General features: G+C 37.2%; 1 protein-coding gene across 6 annotated transcripts in view; it reads left to right on the top strand.

The window, feature by feature from the left end:
* Ubr3 (ubiquitin protein ligase E3 component n-recognin 3) overlaps nucleotides 1-14,512 on the top strand; it is a 134,992-nt gene that overhangs the window by 37,135 nt on the left and 83,345 nt on the right. For all 6 annotated transcript variants that reach the window (XM_038335831.1, XM_038335827.1, XM_038335830.1 and 3 more), the window contains exons 9-11: nucleotides 2,787-2,966; nucleotides 3,886-4,019; nucleotides 12,194-12,280. In XM_038335831.1, the coding sequence (XP_038191759.1) occupies nucleotides 2,787-2,966; nucleotides 3,886-4,019; nucleotides 12,194-12,280 (401 nt within the window). The remainder of the gene's footprint in view (nucleotides 1-2,786; nucleotides 2,967-3,885; nucleotides 4,020-12,193; nucleotides 12,281-14,512) is intronic.

Here is a 14,512-nt window from a genome sequence, read left to right as displayed (position 1 = left end):
TACCTTATATGCTTACTTTATTATATACACAGTTGTTTTGCATACTTTTAAATTTTTACTGTAACTCATTTTTCATGTCTCTGAAATTTTATAATTTGTCTTTTGAAACAGTTTGTGTAAAATGGAATTTATAACTGTACATCATATAACTATAGAAATGCAGATACTGATAACCACCAATTGATCTATCTTGGAAATATGACTATATATTGAAGCATATTTTTTGGTTGTTTATATGTGTCTTCAACATGTAAAATGCACAAGAAAACCCCACCAGGCTTGTGTCCTTTTCCATTACCCTGTGTCAGACCCATGGAACTGAGTTACAGACGGTTGTGAGCTGCCACATGGGTGCTGGAAATTGTTCCCAGGTCCTCTGGAAAGGGAGTCAGTGTTCTTAACGGCTGAGCCATCTCTCTAGCTCTAAATTTATTAATTTTTATTTTATTTACATTGGTCTTTTGTCTGCATGTCTGTGTGAGGGTGTTGGAACCCTGGAACTGGAGTTACAGATAGTTGTGAACTGCCATGTGGATACTGGGAATTGAACCTGGGTCCTCTGAGCTATCTCTAGCCACAACAAGTATTTCTTTTTGTTTTTTTTGTTTTGTTTTGTTTTTTCGAGACAGGGTTTCCCTGTAGTTTCTAGAGCCTGTCCTGGAACTAGCTCTTGTAGACCAGGCTGGCCTCGAACTCAGAGATCCGCCTGCCTCTGCCTCCTGAGTGCTGGGATTAAAGGCGTGTGCCACCATGGCCCGGCAACAAGTATTTCTTGATGAGTGTATTTCATTTAACTGTGAATCATTGCTCTTTACATCTTTAGTCAGAAAGTACCAGCTTGGATAAAAAAAGAATCGTAATTGCCTTATTTCTTTAAAGATTACAAGGTGTTTTTTTTTTTCCTTCACAAGAACAGTTGTATTTAAAGCACTGTTAGAAAAAAGTGTTTTTTTAAATTATTGTTTCTGCTTATTTATTTTCTAGTCTCAGTTAAATAGGTCAGCAATTCTAAATTTTACTTAGTTTATTTTGTTATTCCCAACATCCTGGAACACTGGCTCATCAGCATCTCTGGCTCATCAGTTTGCATTGTCGGAGTTTTAGCTGGGAATTTTCTTCAGAATTTTGGATGTAGGCGATTCCTCTTCCATAATGGAGTTATGTAGTTTCCCCTTTTTTGTTCATCTGAAATCAGAGTAACAGGCAAACTTAACTTTTCATGGGTCCTGGTTTTATTTGCTATAACTTACAAGTAGGGTACAATTATTCTGTGGACTGAAGTATAAATTTAGTGTGCAGAAATAAAGAAGTTCAGTAGAGGCCCTCCTTTACTGATGAATTTGGCAAATGCATGGTTAGTTGAAAAGTCTGATAAGGTGAGGAATCATTTAAATGTGATACATTGTTTTTTAACTTTAAACATAGAGAAGAATTTTTTATTTTCCACTTCTTAATAAAAAACATACCGTGGATGCAGGTTGAGGTCAGAGGTCAACCTTGTAGAGTCAGTTTCTTCCTCCACCTTCGTATGGATTATAGGGATTGACTCAGGTTGCCAGGCTTGTGGGACGAGCATCTTCACCTGCTGCATTATCTCAGTGGTTCTCATTCTTCAGTCTTTTAATTCTTTGTAAAAATTGCTTTTAGAATGTGGTTTCCTTGGTTGGATTTTATCTTATCTATACTGTATCTGTAAATTCATTTTCAGTCTGTTTAAAGTAGAATTAGCATATTTTTGAAACAATCTTGCTTTTCTGCCCTGAGGTTGCTGTTTTTTTTTTTTTTTAAAGATTTATTTCTTTATTTTACATATGTGAGTGCTCTATCTGCATGTATGATGTTATGCCAGAAGAGGGCATCAGATCCTAATAGAGATGGTTGTGAGCCACCATATAGTTGTTGGGAATTGAACTCAGAACCTTTGGAAGAGCAGCCAGTGCTCTTAACTGCTGAGCCATCTTTCCAGCTCCATCCCTGAGATTTTTTTAAACCCCTGTATCGCTATGCATTTATTTTAATTGTATCTCAAAGCATATGATTTAGTTTTTGTAGTACCTCTTAATGTGAATTTATATTTCATTATTTGTTATACTCTTTGTTTAAATCTATAATTATGATAAAAAGAACATCAGCATGAACAGAAAAGAATGGACTTTTGGTAACTGTATACCTCAGTGTGTACTAGAAACTAGTACTGGTGTTGAGCATTTGGTGTGCTGTGAGTATGGTGTATTTCATAGTGGGGATGGAGGCTCCGTAGTCCAGTATGCTAGTTAAGGAGTAGGTTAAAAGGATTTTTGGGTGAGGAGGTGTTAAAGAGGTTTCAGTGCTTTTTGTGTATTTATTTCAGAGATAATACTGCTTGCTAAAAAATTGCATTTACACATATTCTTTGACTAGAAGATAACAATATGTCCCATTTGAAATCAGCAGACTTGAACGATAAACTAGAATGAGATTAATCTAGTGATAATGTTTTTGATTGAAACAGAATCCAGGAAGTGAGGTTTTGTAATCATTGTAGCTGCTCGGTTTCAGCAGTGAAGAGGACATGTAGTATTGAGTACAGTCACAGTGCACTCAGGGCTTCATGTTAACAGTCCATTTAATGCCTCGGAGAGACACTCCTTACTTTATTTTAAGAATGAAGAGTCTAGAGTCATACAGATTTTAAATGCTATGCTGGGGCTAGGATTTAAGTGTTTCTGATTCTAACGTCTATAATAATATTTTGTATTGTTAGTGAAGTTGTTTTTTTAAAAAAATAATCTTTGGATTTTTTTTAGATGAAGAAAATAGTTTACATGTTGTGGTGAACTGTGGAGAAGCCTTACTGAAGAATAACACGTACTGGCCTCTTGTTAGTGATTTTATTAATATTCTTTCTCATCAAAGTGTGGCCAAGAGGTTTTTGGAGGATCATGGCCTGTTAGTTACATGGATGAACTTTGTTTCTTTCTTTCAAGGTATGAATTTAACCTTTGTTGGTTTGAAAGATACCTAATGCTAAAATATTAAATACTAATTAAAAATAATAGCACACCATTAAGGTTATAAACCAGATGTCTCATTATTTAGATTAGTTATTATTTATAAGAACTTTAATATTCATAGTAACATAGCAAGGGTTTATTAAGAAATGAGTGTGGTTTTCTGGTAGCACATTAAACCATTAGTTTAGAAACTTGAAATCTGTTTTCTCAGGTTTGTAACATTTATAACAATTTGGACAGTCAGCAATTAAAATTGTTTTTCATTTTCTTTCTTTTTCTTATTTTATTTTATTTTTTCTGAGACAGGGTTTCTCTGTGTAACAGCTCCAGCTGTCCTGGACCAGGCTTGCCTGGAAATCATAGAGATCCGCCTACCTCTTCCTCACAAGTGCTTTAATCCTTTAAGGGATTAAAGGTGTGCACCACCACCGCTTAGCAGTTTTTGATTTTTTTTTTATTTAAAGATATTCAGTTCTGTTTGTGACATTTACAAAGTTTCTTTTTTTTTAATTTTTAAATTTTAATTTTTTGGTATTTTGAGACAGGGTTTCTCTGTAGCTTTGGAGCCTGTCCTGGAACTAGCTCTTGTAGACCAGACTGGCCTTGGACTCACAGAGATTCACCTGTCTCTGCCTCCCCGGTGCTGGGATTAAAGGCGTGTACCACCACTGCTGGGCTATTTACAAATTTTCTTATGAATGTTAGTTTGTAAAATTCTAAGAAAAAGTACTAGCTGTTTTTGTATTTCATTGTAAACTTATTTATATGTTCTGTGTAATTAATTAATTGAGACTACTTGATTAAAACATGTTGAGTATAGGGAAGTGTTTGATTTTAATCTGTATACTTGTGTCTACTTGACAAAGTCCATGTGTGCTTTACTCTTTACAAGGTATGAACTTGAACAAGCGAGAACTCAATGAGCATGTGGAGTTTGAGTCTCAGACATACTATGCTGCATTTGCTGCTGAGCTTGAAGCCTGTGCACAGCCGATGTGGGGACTCTTATCACATTGTAAAGTTAGGGTATGTTTGAAGTATTTTTATTAATTTCTGCATTTTAAAAATGACTTAAGAAAGAAAACACACCTGCAAATATATTTAATGTGTAGTGTTTAGTTCTGTTTCAAGTTGAATTCATCTTTGTGAAAGCTTTTCTGAAACAATATATTTTATTCTTGGGCATATTGAAATTCATTTATATCACCAGACCTCCCCAGCTGCCCCTATTTGGAACAGTTGTTGAAACTCCATAATACTCCACCTTTAGCATTATTGGTTTGTTTTAACTGTCCCTAGCTATCTAATACTTTGTGTCTTTCCAAAGATAACGATGTCTTCAAAAAAAAGTTTATCATTTTATACAGAGTTTTGCTATATAGCTCAGGCTGGCCTTGAACTCAGTTTGTCTAACAAGCTGGACTTGAGTTTTCAGTCCTTTCGCTTCAGTTGTCCACGTGTTGGCATTCTAGGTGTGTGCTATCATGACTGGCTTAAAGTTTCTAATTTTAAGGTTCTAAGCACAAAATAGTTTTATACAATTTGCAGTTGTTTTTTATATATACTTAGTCATTAGTTTGATGGGTCTTTAGAAATCAGAACGACTTTTCTAAATCTATTAAGCTAAGGATTACATGAAGATTTTGATATAAAACCCCATGAAGCTCAGCCCATTAGCCTGTATCAGTAAACATTCTACAGGTCTCACTACATATCATTGACTAGTCAGGAGCTTGCTCTGTAGCCCAGGCTGGCCTGGCACTCACAGAGATCTGCCTGCCTGTGCCTCCTGAGTGCTGGGATTAAAGGCATGCGCCAGCACTCCTTGCATAGGTAGCCTCTTACATTGGGAACACTTTAAAGCCCATTGTTTTAGTTTCTGCTTTCTCTTTATATGGGGTGACTAGGTCAACCCATGAACATCTTTTTGAGATTTGTGTCTTTTTTTTTTTTTGAGTATTTTCTCCCACGGACTTATCTATTCTCTAAATTCAATTCCTTAGAACTTAGTGTAGTTCAAATTTCAAAGTTCAAAGCATCATGCTAGTCATGCCGATTTTATAGGCATGTGAAATGTCTCAAATCTCTAATAACCGTGTGTGTGTGTGTGTGTGGGAGACAAAGATTATAAATGAATGAATATGGATATGTTTAGTGCTAGGGACTTATCTGTTAAATAAAAATCCAGGGCCTTATATGTTTTAAAAAGCAAGGACAAACCTCAGTTACCCTGCTTCATTAGATTTTGTTTTTATTTTTGATGTACATTCTCACTGTTGAGTCTCAAACTCATGATCCTCTCAGATTGGCCTCCCAAGTGCTGGGACTACAGATGTGTATACCATGACAGCTTAAAAAAAAATTACCCATCCACACTGTATTTCATGTTGTGTTCTTCATGCCATTTACTGTATCATTAATGATTTAAGCTTGACTACAGTTTGCCTTAACTTAGATGTGGACTCGTCCTCTTACACCACCTCCGTGCTGTGCCCCATGATTGTTCCTTTCTTAGTTTCCAAGCCCTGGTTCAGGCAAGCCCTCCACTCTCCCATTTTGGAGTGCATGCTTTCCTGCAGATGTCACACAGGGAAACAACCCCACAAATAAATAATAATGAAAACCCAGTGCAAATTGACTTCATCAACTTGGACCAGACATCAGGCAGTCTAATAATACCAGGTGATTCATTGTCAGCATATTTAAAACAGGACTATTTGGGAAAAGGTATCCAGGCAATTATCAGTCCAATCAGTTCAATTCCAGGTACTCAATAAAGCATAAGGTATGACCACATAGAGACTCTTTTACAAAGTACATGTGACTGAGAGGGTTGGGTTCTGTAGCTAAAAGACCTAGAATCTAGTGTGGTCTCTGACCAATAGTATAGAGGTCAGCAGGCCATAAAATACATGCGACATCTCCCCTAGTGATGGGTTGATGGGTAATGGTCTAGGAAGGAAAGAGTCTGGAATAACTATTCTAGGGAATTAGGGAGAGGTCTGCCTCCACAGATAGCAAAAAGGTCACCAGGTTGTTAACAAAATCCACTCTCAGCTTTCTGGATGGACTGCGGGTATTTGATTTTATCGTCTCCATTGAGGAGACAACTCTATGTGATTAACATTCCTGGTTCTCAGCCGGGCAGCGGTGGCGCACGCCTTTAATCCCAGCACTCGGGAGGCAGAGGCAGGCGGATCTCTGTGAGTTCGAGACCAGCCTGGTCTACAAGAGCTAGTTCCAGGACAGGCTCCAAAGCTACAGAGAAACCCTGTCTCGAAAAACCAAAAAAAAAAAAAAAAAAAAAAAAAAAAAAAAAAAAAAAAAAAAAAAAATTCCTGGTTCTCTAAGTGCCTCTCTGTAAGTACAAGGAGGACCTCTGTGCCCCCAACACTTTCTCATTCTCTTTCCTTGCTTGGCCCAGTGATTTTCTTTCATGGAAAGTTATCTGGGAAGTAAAAATAAATAAACAAATCCCCCAAAAAACAAACCGACAAACAAAAAAGAATACATTCCTAAGCTCCAGTGTTAGAGGTTTTGATTGATCTGATATGCAGATGAATCTGAGTAGCAATTCTAACTAGAGTGAAGAACTGTTAGGGTTAACTTTTGAAAAAGTTTGTAAGATTCAAGTTGATAGCTTAATGTCTTTTTTTTTTTTGTTTTTTTTTTTTTTGGTTTTTTCGAGACAGGGTTTCTCTGTAGCTTTGGAGCCTGTCCTGGAGCTAGCTCTTGTAGACCAGGCTGGTCTCGAACTCACAGAGATCCGCCTGCCTCTGCCTCCCGAGTGCTGGGATTAAAGGCGTGCGCCACCACCGCCCGGCAACAGCTTAATGTCTTTTCATCAAATAGCATTCCTTGTGTGTTCGTAGTTCCTTGTTTAATCTCAGCTGTAGCATTTATTTAAGAACTGTTTGTTGGTCATTTACTCAAAAACCTTTGTTAAATGCTGGTCTGTGTTAGATACTATATTTTAGGTATTTTGGTATTAAACCAGATAGACGTGGTTGTTATTTTCATGAACACAGTGTAAACATATGAATTTACTTTGTTATTATGCTCTGTGGCAAAGTAACACTGTTTTTGTGTGAGAGAAAAGCATGTTAAATCTGAATATCAGAAAAGGCCTTTCTGAAAAAAGAATATGAAGGAACCAGCTGTGTGAAGAATAAAAAGAGGGTGGGTTAGTGGTGGTTGTGGAGAGGTAGATGGGAAAGTGTTTGGATAGGGAGTTGGTGTCTAGACTACAAGAGTAGATATGCTTCACTGGAGAGAGAGGGATCAGATTACAGTTCAGGTTTTTGAAGAGACTTTGAAGAGTCCTGGGTTTAATTAAAGAGTAGTCTGTGAATATTTTAAAACAGTTTGCTGTCAGATTTCTATATAGACGACTACGTAGAGGAGGGTGTAGCATGGTGGTGGAGCTCTTGCCTAGCACATGCAAGGCGCAAAAACACAATATACCCACGATTAGGAACAGATGAATTAAGATGTTTTGATAAGCCAATTTCATGGATATTTCACTTCTGATTCTTAAAAAGCACTTCTAGGCCGGGCGGTGGTGGCGCATGCCTTTAATCCCAGCACTCGGGAGGCAGAGGCAGGCGGATCTCTGAGTTCGAGGCCAGCCTGGTCTACAAGAGCTAGTTCCAGGACAGGCTCTAAAAAAGCTGCAGAGAAACCCTGTCTCGAAAAAAAAAAAACAAAAAAACAAAACAAAACAAAACAAAAAACAAACAAACAAAAAAAGCACTTCTAGAGGTGAGGAGAAGAACCATGCTCTCTGGAAACTGATAGTGAGGGAACTTTGGAAAAAGGGGAGATTTTGAGCCGGGCGGTGGTGGCGCACGCCTTTAATCCCAGCACTCGGGAGGCAGAGGCAGGCAGATCTCTGTGAGTTCGAGGCCAGCCTGGTCTACAAGAGCTAGTTCCAGGATAGGCTCTAAAAAAGCTGCAGAGAAACCCTGTCTCGAAAAACCAAAAAAGAAAAAAGAAAAAATTAAATAAATAAAAGGGGAGATTTTGACCAATGATTACAAGGCTTAAAACTGACCAAAGGAATATTTTTGAGATTTGAAGCTTAGCATGGTGATCAACATTAATAAAGTGTATATTTCAAACTTTTTTTGGGGGGGATTTGTTTTAACATTTGCACATTTTTCTTTTTAAAAATTTGACAAATTTTTAAACTTAGTATACATAGGCATGCACATCCTATGGCTCACATGTGAGGATCAGATTGCAGTGTGCTGGAATTGATGCTCTCCTTTTATCATACGGGTCCAGAGATCAAACTTACATCATTAGGTGTTGGAGGCATGCACCTTTACATGATGAGCTATCGCTCTGTGCCTACCTCACTATTTCAAATTCTCTAAAAAAATAGATTTTGAATACTCTCATTATTAAAAAAACCTCACAAAATACCATTTCTCTTTTTTCTCTTCCATCTCTTCTTCCTCTTCCTCCTCCTCCTCCTCCTTTTGACCTAAGGGGGCTAGAGGAATCAGTGGTTAAGAGCACTTGCTTTTCTAGAAGACCTGAGTTTGGTTCCCACCACTCACATCAGGCAGCTAGCAACATCTGTAATTAAAACTCCAGGGGAATCTGATGCTTTTGGGCACCTGCACTCACATGCAGGCACACCTACACATAACTAAAAATAATAAAAAATAAATCTTTTTTTTTTTTTTTTCCGAGACAGGGTTTCTCTGTGGCTTTGGAGCCTGTTTAGGAACTAGTTCTCGTAGACCAGGCTGGTCTCGAACTCACAGAGATCCGCCTGCCTCTGCCTCCCAAGTGCTGGGATTAAAGGCGTGCGCCACCACTGCTCGGCTAAAAAAATAAATCTTAAGAAATAAAAAAGATAAGCATCTGAGATGATTGTCGATACCTTTATATAATCATTCATTGTGTACACACACATCAAAATGTCACATTTTACTCTATAAATAAATTCAAGTTAATTTAAATGATGTCACAATAATAGTTTAAACATGAGATCATAAGCATAAACATGAAATTGTCATATTCAAGATACGTATTTTGAATATTCAAAATGTATTGTAGAGACATAATTAATAGACTTGGTGATGTATATTTTTGTTGAGAAGACTTGACTGTCAGATAATGTGTACAGAGGTGGGCAGAGTGACAGAAGGAGGGGCGGAGTTAGTTTTAGAGGTGTGTGACATGTCTGTGAGATGTCCTGATGGAAACCGTGAGAAGACAGTCGCTGTGAGGCTCTCGCTGATGAGAGAGACCTGGACTGAGGCTGTACGCTTTAAGTCCTTTGGCATGTAGATTATGTTTAGTGCTGTAGAGAATGGGATCACGAGGGGAGATGAGACATGAACCGTGAAGAGAGAAGGGAGAGGAGGAGACACAGAGGAGGAGGCCTTGTCAGCAGCGCAGTGATGCAGGAAGGTAGACTGACCCACGGAGGTGAAAGTTTTAGGCAGGTTATTTGGTCAGTTTTGCTTAGGGTGAATTTGGATTGTGAAGCTGGATTTATATTTATCTGTGTGATAAATCATTGGTTCTAAGCAATGGTTTATTTTTTGTCTCTGAAGGCCAGAATCATAGTATGCTATATAAGTTTCCCTTAATCTAAGAGGTATAGAAGACTGAGAAAACAGTCCTGTTGAATTTATTTTGTAGTCTTTGCAGTAACCCAGAGAGTGACTTTTCAGTTAAAGAAGCATTCAGTTTCTAGAGAGGTGTTTTCCTGATGAGCATCAAGATGATACCAGATGCTGTGCTAGGCATTCTGTAGATACTTTCAGAGCATCTCTTAGGAAGCATCAGCCCTTTCCTTCAGAGATTAGACAACTTTCTTGTTTCACCAAGCTACAAGTAGAAGCTGAATCTGAAAGCATGTCTCTCTGATTTCAGAGCCAGTGCTTTTTACCAAATTATTGTTATTTATTTTTCAGTGAGAATGGCCAGAGCTGTTTTTAGCAGTCCTGACAGTTTTTAGAAATAGAAACTAGAACAAACAATTCTATTTAAAGTTAAGCATCTATTTTTTATCTACATTTTCCATTATAAAATATAAAAATAAAGGATTAAGAATTAAACAAGTTGTGATTCATATGATTTATTGCTTTGTATAATTGCTTCCATCTAGTGGCATATTTGGTTACTGCAGATTCAATGAATCTCTCCTTGATTCTTGGCACATACCACTACTTGCTAATGAGACCTAGTGCTAGACAGACATAGAGCATCTTATGCGCATAATTTCGCTTGTATCTTCATGACTACTGGGAGGTAGGTTGGGTTATGCCCATCTTACAGACAGAATTAAAGTTGCTTCTAGCAGGTTATAAAATGATGAATATCAATCAGTATGTACACTAAGGTGGGGAATGTACGTGGGAGGTTGAGAAGAGATCAACTGAACACAGTATTGAAATACACTACATTTGGAAATGGAATTAATAGGCCATCTTCAGAAGCACTCTCGGTGCCTTGGCTAAGTTGTTCTGTGGTAAAGTTTTGTTGTTTAGACACTCAGGTAACAGCCTGTTCAGACTTTGAAAGTGGTATATTTGGTTTTCAAAGTTTCTTTTTCTTAAAAAATAAACCTTATTTTACACTTTATCTATTTTTGATTGACCGACTGGCTGATTGTTGGAGGGTGTTGAATGTGTACGAGTGTACCACAGGGTGGATGTGGAGATCAGGAGTCAGTTCTCTTCTTCCACGATTGGAGTCCTGGCTGGTGAGCTCGGTCAGGCTTGGTGGCCATTGCCTTTACCTACAGAACCTTCTTTCTTTCTGGACCTTCAAAGTTTCTTTATACATGAATTAACTTCCATTTTAGTTTGTTTAAGACAGATTATTTATTATTAACTTGTCAGTGTCATTAAATTTTTTTCAGTGAGAAATGGAGAGCAGAATGTGTAAGATAATATTTTTATAAAGATAAATCTTATACAGGATAGGTTGGGACAGAGTGAGGCTGTTGGCAAGGTGACCAGATAAGTGATGTTTGGACTGGATGGTGGCAGCAAAATAGGCGAGGACCTATTGATAATGTCGTGGAAGAAGTGACAGGACGTGGAGAAGAGCAAGGTAAAGGAGAAATGAAGACTGAATGGGGAGTGTGGTGTGGTGGATGCAGAGGCTCAGGAGTTCAAGGCCAGCCTGGGATACATGAGACTCTGTCTCAGGAAAAGAAAGGAAGGAATGTAAGATTTGCCTTGGGTTTTGAAGGCATGGTGGTTTATATAGGTAGCTATGGAGGTTGAGCCACTGACTTAGATGCTTCATGCACTTCTATGCTATACATTGCTTCCTGAAGTACATTTCATAATGGTCTTAATTTAGTTAAATTTGTTGTTCTAGCCATTTTAATTATAAAACTCAGTTGTTAATAGTGTATTTTCAAAGTTGTGCAACCACACTACACTAACTATAGAACATTGTCTTGTCCACCAAAATAACCATTTACTTTCCAATTCTGACCTCCCAGTATCTTCCGGGAACTACACATACTTTTGGAGAGAAGGGGGAAGAGATTTTTATTTCAGTCCTTGCATATATAGTTCTTTTTTAAATAGGAGCCTTCTTTAGAGTCACATTTTCATCTAACTTAGAACTTAACTGAGTGGATCCATTTTACTATAAGACATTGAATTGCTTTTCACAGCCCTCATGCTGTAAATGGCTTGCACCGTTTCTTCTTCCAAACCAAGATATTACAGGCAAATTCTAGCACGTATATATTGTAGCCTTCTTTTTATTGTCTGTAATAGCCATTGAAAATTGCTCTTTAACCATTTTCAGGTGATTTTTAGACATCACCATTATTTCTGTCTAGTACTTTTTCATCATCTACAAAGAGACTTTATTGAGTAATAGTAATAATAGCAATGAATTTGTAATATTTTGGGGGAGCCATTGAAATAGAACTTGCATTTAATTTATTTAAAGTTTTTGCCAACTTCGCTTCAATTTCAAGAATATATAGAAGGCAGCACATTGTACTCGGTAATTTACATAATTGTCATTGGTTCCCACTTTTAGTTTATGAAGGAATGGTTTCTTGAAACAGAAAATATAGGTTATCTTGAAAATATACACATTTTACCATTATATATGCAATGCTTATAATTATTATTACATGTAATTTAATGTTGAAAATATGCATGTTTATGTACTATGAAATTTCGTAACTTTTTTTCGTTCTAAAGGAAACTCAAGAGTATACCCGAAATGTTGTAAGGTACTGCCTTGAAGCACTTCAAGATTGGTTTGATGCTATTAACTTTGTAGATGAGGTATGTTTATGTATATTTTGTATAAAAAATGCTTAAAATTTTGTTTTGTTGGGGATTGAATCCAGGACTCTGTGCACACTAGACAAGTGCTGCCCTACTGAACTGCGTCTCTAGCCTGTCTAGGTATGGGTGGTTGTTTTGGCATATATAAAAGCATTTAAGGAAAAAGTGTTAGATTTCATTTAACATTGAAAATTATGAGTATTTTTTTATGGGGTTTAGAGTAGAAGAATTAGTATCATAAAGACTTCACAGAGCAAATGGAAAAGGGACGGCTAGTCCTTTGACATCTTGGAAATTGCAGAGTACCTTAATTATGTTTGCTTATATCCTAGAGGACAGAAGCATATTTTTTCCATTTTAAGTTTATATGTGTCATTTCTCAGAAGAGAAAATTAGCTTCAGTTGAAGAAGTAAAAGTGTTGACATAAATGTGAATGGGGCAGAAGAAGTTAATAAAAAGTATATTCCAGTTTTATTATTTGAGCAGTGTTCTTGATAGAGAATGGAAGAATGGCTGGAACCAAGGTGTGTTTTATTAATAATGAACAGAGCTGGCACAGGGCACACTCTGTTGGCATTGAAGAAGTCACTCCTTTTATTAGAAGTAGCTCAGAACACACAATGCAGAAGAAAGACTAGACAGTGCTCCCCAATTGCCCAACTCCCCAATTTAAGTTCTGAACCTTGTACAGGTAGGACTCCGGTTGTGCATGTGTGTAAAGGTGGTGAATTCTTTTTTAAAATTTAGCATACAAAAGTCATGGGCATCTTCATATATAGTTTGTTTTTCTGAAAAATTTTTTAATACAGTAAGAAATTTAGAAAAGTTAGGAATACAAAGAACTTTCTTTTCTAAAATCCGAGTTACTGATTCTATCCCCATTTCTACCCAAAGCTTTAATATGCACTCACTGTAAGTTAGAATATTCACTTACATTAGCGGAATATAACTTTATAGCAATTCATGTCGTCTAAGAATCTAATTTTTAGAAAACATTTGTCTTAGTAGTTGATATATATATATATTTTGTGTGTGTGTGCACATGCATGTGTGTGCGCGCGCACATACATATGTACATGCAAATCACACAAATGCCTGTGGATGTCACAATCAAGTTTGAGTGTCATTCCTTAGGAGCTGTCCACCTTGTTTTTGAGACAAGATCTCATTGTCAGGCTGCTCACCAAGTAGGCCAGTCTGATTGGATAGCTCTAGGATCTTCTAGGATCTGCCTTCCTCTTCTCTTCCCAGTGCTGGGATTATAGGGAAGTAACAGGATACCTGACATTTTTGACCTGAGTTCTGGGGAGCTGGAGTATAGTTCTCATGTACATTTTACTATCTCTCCAGTTCTTACTGATGCTCCTCTTGGGGTTCAGTCACTTGGTGAATTTTGTTACCGTATCTCAGATCTCTTTCTGGAACACTTAATGTTTCTTTATCTTTCTAGAGAGTGGCAGTTTGAAAGGCATAGATTATTTGTCATCCTTCAAAAATAATAAAAAAAAATAATAAAAAATAAAAAGGTTAGTTATCTTGTAGTGTAGTAGCCTCAGTTTAGGTTTGCCTCATTATTAAATTCAGATTATATATATTTTCCAGGAACATTCCAGAAAGACTGTTGGAGTCTTTCGTTGTGTCTAGTCTGATGGTCTGTGACGTGTCTGTCCCAGTGCTTGTTCACTGTGATCACGCACTCAGTATGATTGTTGCTGGGCTGCTTCAACATGAAGTTCTTTTTCTCACTGTAATAAGATCTTTTGTGAGGATACACCTTGAAACTATGCAAATATTTCTATGTTCTCATTCAGTTTTCAGTTCACTAACCTACTTTTATATGGTAGGGGTTCATAATTTCTGTTTTACTCAGGGTGCTCTATCTGTTTGATGCTCAGATTGTTTCAGATAGTTGTATTGAACTTGATACCAGTGAGGACCCCTGCAAGTTGGTTTCTGTGTCCACGTCCGTGCTTTATGTCCCTTCAGATGTTTTAGGCTTATTGTATAGTTTTCCCATTCCTTTCCTGGAGTCAACATTTGTAAGACTGTCTGGTGATTTCTAGTGGAGAAAAGTGTTTAGAAAGCAAGAATTGGGTGTAGTTGTGTTCATGCTGTGGACTTTCCTTCTTCCTGGGGTTAACTAAGCAGTAAGAGTGTAGATAGGAATATAGATAAATCTGCATCTGTCTGTATTTTTATAGCTACATCTATAGTGATGAGGTCAAACT

This window comes from Arvicola amphibius, chromosome 7, assembly GCF_903992535.2.
Source record: "Arvicola amphibius chromosome 7, mArvAmp1.2, whole genome shotgun sequence".
NCBI classification, from domain to species: Eukaryota; Metazoa; Chordata; class Mammalia; order Rodentia; family Cricetidae; genus Arvicola; species Arvicola amphibius.
The sequence above is the reverse complement of the archived record's forward strand: the minus strand, read 5'-3'. Positions and strand labels throughout refer to the sequence as shown.